The 6,555-nt window shown below is 55.4% G+C and overlaps 3 protein-coding genes across 3 annotated transcripts in view; 2 read left to right on the top strand and 1 right to left on the bottom strand.

Moving 5' to 3' along the window:
• Positions 1-326: 326 nt before the first annotated feature.
• Positions 327-3,778, top strand: MONBRDRAFT_37385 (uncharacterized protein; the record flags this gene model as incomplete). The annotated part of the gene is made up of 6 exons (XM_001746600.1): positions 327-840; positions 1,143-1,252; positions 1,338-1,399; positions 1,487-1,696; positions 1,749-1,945; positions 2,061-3,778. The coding sequence occupies 6 exons, from the start codon at positions 327-329 to the stop codon at positions 3,776-3,778; spliced, it is 2,811 nt and encodes a 936-aa protein (XP_001746652.1).
• A 23-nt stretch (positions 3,779-3,801) lies between these two features.
• On the bottom strand, positions 3,802-6,289 carry MONBRDRAFT_32735 (uncharacterized protein). The gene is made up of 7 exons (XM_001746473.1): positions 6,149-6,289; positions 5,817-5,910; positions 5,602-5,712; positions 5,362-5,510; positions 5,160-5,255; positions 4,842-4,974; positions 3,802-4,716 (listed from the first exon to the last, which is right to left on the bottom strand). Exons 2-7 carry the CDS (start codon positions 5,890-5,892, stop codon positions 4,322-4,324), a joined length of 960 nt encoding a protein of 319 aa, XP_001746525.1. The 5' UTR covers positions 5,893-5,910; positions 6,149-6,289; the 3' UTR covers positions 3,802-4,321.
• The window catches only part of MONBRDRAFT_32734 (uncharacterized protein), a gene marked incomplete at its 5' end in the record, with an annotated part of 3,599 nt that continues 3,216 nt past the window's right edge, over positions 6,173-6,555 (top strand). The window contains one exon of the mRNA XM_001746599.1: positions 6,173-6,302. Coding sequence (XP_001746651.1) covers positions 6,173-6,302 — 130 coding nt within the window. The remainder of the gene's footprint in view (positions 6,303-6,555) is intronic.

The raw sequence follows: 6,555 nt of genomic DNA, 5'->3' as shown, positions 1-6,555 counted from the left end.
TGGAACTCCATTGTTAGCGGATGGACTGTGAGATTGAAGTGAAAATGTAACCCTGTATAGAATGACCCCTTATACTTTGAAGAGGGAGTTTCAATTTTTAAAAAAGGTCCCCTGACTGATGTCGGGGTTGTTGTACACGACACGCATTTGCCGTGCGCGAGTGGCCGTGCCTTCCGCCCGAGCACGCTGCCCCCTTTTTGAATCTCCTGTGGCACGTACGCTGATGCGAGTGGTCTTGCTTACAGGTTGTCGTGTGCGCGGCTTCTGCCACCTTGGTTGGGCGGTGCCCCCAAGAGTTGTTACGTGGCCAAGGTGAAACGCGGGTCATGGCTCGAGGCGCCTCGATTCGGCGCCTCCGGCTGGCTCTGGTGCTCACGTGCCTCTTGCTCGCCGCCGTGGGTGGGCAAGTGGATGGCGGCCATGACAAGAGTGTGCATGAGCGGCCGGAGGATCTTGCTGATAAGGATGCTGGTTTTATCGTTGAGAGCGAGACGGCACCTGAAAAGGCTGGGCCAGGATCAAACGCGATCCACGCCACGGTGGTCACGCCATCAGATGTCCCACCCGCACCCCAAGCTGAGCTTGGGTCGGCGCCTTCCCCAGCTTCGATGCCCTCGCCGCCTACGGCTTCAGATGTTGCAGAAGGCGTTGATGATCTGCCCATCCATGAGGTACCCACGCCCGATGCAGCGGAGCCCAGCCAAGGCTCCGACGCAAGTCCAGACGACGGCGAGGTGTCACCCGAAGAATCACCAAGTGCCCAAGTGGATGAGAGCCTGACATTCGACGAGTGGAAGCAGCTCATCAATGAAGATGAAGAAATAATCGAAGCAGCAAAAGGTTCGGCCGTACCATGCACCGCCCGTTGGTGACCTGAAGGCACAGCGCGGTAACTGAGCGGGCTCGTTCCGTCCTTGCCTTGCTGTTAGTTCCACATATTAGCCAGCTCCCTAAGCGCGTCAACTATGCAGCCAGTGATTGTGGAGCCCAAGTGAGTCTTTTGCGCTCAGTTTTGTCCTTCACATGTTCTGCAGACCCATGCACTCGCTGCCCCATGCTCAAAACCTTCATTGTCGCTCAACTCCCCCTCCCGCCTTGCCTCGTGTGAAAGATTATCTCAACGTCCAATGCTGTTAAATCAGCCTCAGCCATCCTCAAACCTGTCAAAGATACCTACCTCATTGCACCTTGCGAAGCTGATATTGAGCTGACCATAGAGCTTTGTGAGCACATTATCGTGCAGCAGGTCAAGGTATGAGCAATACACATCCTGATGCGGGTCACAGTCCTGCACATGCACGGCGTTAACCTTGATCTTCCTGCCTTTCACGCTGCAGTTGGCCAACTATGAAATGTTCTCCTCCATGATCAAAACCCTCGCGCTCTACGTTGCGGAGCGGTCAGTATCGTCACCCGCCGCCACGCCATGTGCCTTGCGAATTTCTTTGCTTGATTGTGGCTGTGGTTGATGCCAACCGCGTCGCAGATCTTCACCAGAGAACTGGCATAAAGTTGCCGAGCTACAGTTGGCCGATGTTCGTGATCTGCAAACGTTTGCCATTGACGACGTGACCATATTTGCAAAATTTCTCAAACTCGAGGCCATTGATCATTATGGCAACGAGTTCTACTGCCCCATCAAGTACGAGACCGCCCAATCTCCTTATTGCGCTGTTTTTTTCAAAGGCGGCCAAATGTGCGTCTTGCATACTACCGTCTCACGCCTCGCTTTGTGCATGTTCGAATAGTGTTCTGCAAGTCTTTGGCGTTACCATGCTTGAGGAGTTTGAATACATGGTGGGCGACCCAGACTCGGGCATCGAACCTGCTCAACCAAGCGTGGCCATCAATGCAGCGGCCTCCCATACACCTACCAATGAAGAAGCATCGACAGAGGACAACACGGGAGGAGCGTCTGCCACTGGGGATGCCGTCAACAAAATTGGTTTGTGCCTTGAATATGCGTGAGCAAATTTCTTTCTTTCTTCCCGTGTGAAGCTGGTATCCTTTTGTGATCCTTTGGCTCTAGCTGTCATCTCACGTGCCATCATCAATGCCAGGTCAATTCGTGGCCAAAGCCCTGAACGTGGGCCACATGCTGTGGGGCGAAAAGCCAAACCGACCGGCCGCTTCAGCGCCACCGGCGCTAGCTGCCGCTCCTGCTTTGTCTCAGATGATGCAAAACCACACGCTCGACGCATCGCTTAATGACCCACAGCAACACTTTCTCTGGCCCATCTGTTCTCCACGCGCCAACGAGACATTGCCCCCCATTCTAGACTCGGCACTGGCTGGTGCAGAGACGGCGGACAATTCCGAAGCGCAACAGACTCACCACGAGGCCGAGCAAGGTGGGGCAGGCATGGCGGACATGGATGGGATGGAGGCTGGCGAGAGGTGTGAGGGTGCTTGTGATGGTCCGAGAGCAGACAGCGCCCACCCTGCGGGTGCCCCTGCACGCCAAGCCGCTGCTGATAGCTCGGATACCGCCGAGTCTAACAAAGAGGATGCCAGCACCAAGCCACAAGAGCAGGTTGCTCCTGCTGATGACACTCATGTTTCGACTCAAGTGCCCACTGCCCCCACTGACTCGGCTGCTCCCACACTGGGATCCGGGGGGGCTGAACTGATGCCTGCAGGGCACGCTGAAGAAACAGGCACACCGGTGTCGGCTTCCAATCCGGAAGCTCAGCCACTACATCACGAGGGTGACTCCAAAGACACACCAGGCTCAGTTGATGATCATCGGGCTTCACCTGAGGGGGTCATCAGGGCCACTTTGGCGCACGTCGAGGCTGAACAAGCTGCCATAAAGAATGCAACTTCTGCCGAAGCAGCCCCTACTCCTGCCTCTGCCCCTGCTCCTGCTCCTGCTCCTGCCCCTACTCCTGCTCCTGCCTCGGCTCCTGCCCCTGCTCCCACTCCTACCCCAGCGTCTTCAGCTGCGGGGCGCTCAAGTGAGGGTCATGAGAAGAACAACACCCAAACAGGTGCACCAGCCAACAAAGCCGGGCATGGCAAGTTGAACAGTGCCGGTAAGGCTGGTGCCAACAAGGCTGGTGGTGGAGTTGACGAGCATGGGCCGCACGCGCAGCCACAGCTCAAGGCCACGAGTTTGAGCGTGAAAGGCTCTGCGCTGGCTCAGCTGCGCACCATGATCAACGCCGTGGAGAAGAATTTGACCATGTCCAGCACATATTTGAACAAGCTGTCACAAAAAGCGTTGGCGCTCGACAAAAACGTGTCACAGATGAATCAGACCTTGCATGCCGAGTTGCAGACGCTCACGGGAGCGGTACAGAACCTGCATGCGCAGGTCGAGACGCTCGTCAAAGTCAGCGAGCGCTTGGTCGGAGTCAATTACCATACCACCTTTTTCTACTGGATGTGGCCCAACTTTTTGGTTCTTCTGGTTCAGATAGGAGTCGCATTGCTGTTCTACTGGACTTTACGACGCGGCAATACCGTGCTTCTGGGGCTCCAGCAACAGCAACAACAAGCCTTGGGCGTTGATGGCCGCGCACCGCCCTGGGCCAATGTAACATTTCCAGATGTCTCGCTACTGCCTGAGCCCGTACCCTTTTCTCCTGATCGGCGTGGCAGCGGGGAGGCAGAACCGAGACGGGGCCGCGCCCCGCAAAATGCGCTCTACAGTACACCCGGGCGGGGGGTCATGTCGCCGCTGAGCGGCCGTTCGCGGTCTGGATCCCCTTTGCCCTCACCCTCACTAGCACCACGCCGACGTTCCTTCCTGACTGGTGGTGCCCATGAGACATGAGATGTGGGATGAATTTTTTTTTTGTGTGTTCTTGAATTTTAGACCTTCTTTCGGTTTTGTTTCTGTGGCCAGAACTGATTGATAATCAGAACCTTTCCTTCGGAGGTCATACAACTGGGTCATTGCTTGACATCAATTGTCAGAACCAGAAAGTCAAGGAACAATGCAGGACGGCAAGGGAGGGTGGGGTGGGGTGGGGAAACACCGGTCAACGGTAAAGGAGCACCCTGATGGTGAACCTATCTTGAGTTGCGCAGCAACTCGGAAAGGTTTTTGGAGCTCGTCAATCGCTGGACACGCCGGTCACACCAAAACTTGCACAAGACATGAAGAGCAAAAGGAAAACATTTGACGGACAAGAGACGGGCAAGAGACAACAGCCACCACCACCACCACCACCACTAGTATAGTCGCCACAACGGCCACAAGCCAGACAAAACACAGAGGTAAACATTGAGGCGCATAAGCCCACACACAAACATGTGTGCGCAGACGGGGAAGTAGCAAGCAAAAGAAAAAAAGCCGAGCTTGCAAAGGTTTGACCTAAGGCTTGGCGCCGGTCGAGGTCTTGGCGGCACCCTTGGTGGAGTCGCGCTCCTTGCTTTGCACCTGCTGCTCCTTAATCATGACGGTCCAATCAAAGACGTAATCATAGACAAAGCCCTCCCGATGGAAGAGATTGCGGAAAAGCTGACGGAGGTACGAGTAGTTGGGCTTGTCATCAAAGCGAAGGGAGCGGCAAAAGTTGAGGTATGAGCCGAATTCGCTGGGGAAGCCCTTGCAGAGCACATCAATGGGGGTGCTGATCTTCTTTTCAGAGATGCGCTCGTATTTCTGCTTCTTGGTGGCGGCCTTGAGGCCTTGCCACGGCAGTGAGCCACGGTTGAAGTACATCAGAACGTAGCCCAGAGACTCCAAGTCATCGCGGCGACTTTGCTCTGTAAAGTGCAATGCAATATCATGCAGAGGCGTGAGGCGGCACGGTAAGATGCAGGCCAAGGGATTTTCCAATGTAAGAGGAGGAAGAGGAAAAAACCCCCAAGAGCCCCGTTCAAGCACTGACCGATGCCAAGATGAGTGTTGATGCTCGCATAGCGGGCGGTGCCGGTGAGGTTCTTGTTTTCACGGTAAGGAATGTGGTTGTGGGTGCGGGCATCACGGTAGCGCTTGGCCAAGCCAAAGTCAATCAGGTAGACCTAGAAATTAAAAAAAATAAAATCAATAAAATAAAAAGAAAGAGGGAGGCACACCGACAACCGTGAATATGAACGAGGGAAAGAAAGAGGCTGTTGCATGCCTGGGCTTTGCACCCTGAAACAAAAGCGACTGAAATTCGTCGCCACATGGGCAGAAAATGCAGACGGGGAAAGGAGTTTCTTACGAGGTTGCCGCGACGAGCAAGGCCCATCATAAAGTTGTCGGGCTTGATGTCGCGGTGCAAAAAGTTCTTGTTGTGGACAAATTCGATTCGAGAAATCTAAAATAGAGTAGGTTATGATGGTGTGAGGCTGTGCTCCTGATGTCCAAGCCTGTCGTCAGAGCAGCGACAGGGCGCACGCTGAACAGCAAGCAGCGGCCCGTACCATTTGATCTGCGAGAAGGAGCACGGTCTTGACGGAGAATTTGCGGTTGCAAAAGTTGAAGAGGTCTTCGAGGCTGGGGCCAAGCAGCTCCATGACCATGACATTGTAGTCACCCTCGACCCCAAACCACTTGACCTTTGGAATGCCCTCTGAAGTCCCAGGACGCCAAAGAGAGGGGTCAGAAATTGAGAAAGTGGTGGCAGGCGGAATGAGGAGGGGCTGCAGAAAGGAGAAACGAACCGCCGCCCTGGAGAATTTTGTAGAGCTTGGCTTCATATTGAAGCTGAGGGTGCGGGGTGCGAACATTCTCGAGCTTGATGGCAACTTCCTCGCCCGAAGTGATGTCTGAGCCTGGAGACGGACACAAGTTGGTCAATCGGAAGAATGGCAGAGCACAAGGGGAACAGGACGAGTGGTGGAGCGGTGCGAGTCGAAAGGCCAGGGTGGGCACAAACCGATATAGATGTCACCAAAGGAGCCACAGCCAATCTTGCGGCCGATGCGGTACTTGGTGCCCACACGAAGTTCCATGATGCAGGTGGAGGCGTCCTGAGGCCAGTGGCAACGGTACCCAGGGGACAGGACGAGGAGAGAGGGGAGTGTGAGGTATGACGGTGAATCAAGGGCCTGCCAGTCGGGCCGAGCGGGGCACGGATAAACGCCATCCAATCTTGAGATGGAAAGGGGGAGCAAGGGCGAGTGGCACCGGCACACTTGTGCTGCTTGTGACGGCTGGGCGAACCGCGCCACTTGGCGCGTGTCAAAACTGCCTCGCCCACAAACATACCCGAAAAGCCAACGAGAGCTTGAAATGCTCAAGACCCGGAAGAAGGAGACAAGCCCGGCAGCAGAGGCGGCAACAGGTCCAACGGAGCAGCGGGCAAGCAAGGCAATGGAGGGAACGGACCGTCAACCCAACAGCACACCCTATATCAGACAAGGTGCGTGGGGCGAGGTGGTGAGAAATGCAGAAAGGGAAATTGGTTGGGGCCAACTACACCAGCAACCCAAAGCTCGCTTCTCCATCCATCCCCACGTTGCCTGCATCACCACAGACGAAACGGCAGCGCCAACGAGGCGAGCGAGCGAGCGCGCGCGACAGCGAGAGAGAGTCAACGACGACGACGACGACGACGACGACCTCTCTCTCTCTCTCTCTCTCTCGCGCGCGCGCGCTCGCTCTCTCTCTCTCTC

Source organism: Monosiga brevicollis, genomic scaffold (assembly GCF_000002865.3).
Source record: "Monosiga brevicollis MX1 MONBRscaffold_13 genomic scaffold, whole genome shotgun sequence".
NCBI classification, from domain to species: domain Eukaryota; class Choanoflagellata; order Craspedida; family Salpingoecidae; genus Monosiga; species Monosiga brevicollis.
Note: the sequence above shows the minus strand (reverse complement) of the source record. Positions and strands in the feature narration are given on the sequence as shown.

Coding starts and splice junctions, on each gene's coding strand:
- MONBRDRAFT_32735 (XM_001746473.1), bottom strand. CDS start 5,892: ATGGAACTTCGTGTGGGCACCAAGTACCGCATCGGCCGCAAGATTGGC. Junction 5,713..5,816: donor CTTTGGTGACATCTATATCG/GTTTGTGCCCAC, acceptor GTCCGTCTCCAG/GCTCAGACATCACTTCGGGC. Junction 4,975..5,159: donor TTGCTCGTCGCGGCAACCTC/GTAAGAAACTCC, acceptor TTTAATTTCTAG/GTCTACCTGATTGACTTTGG.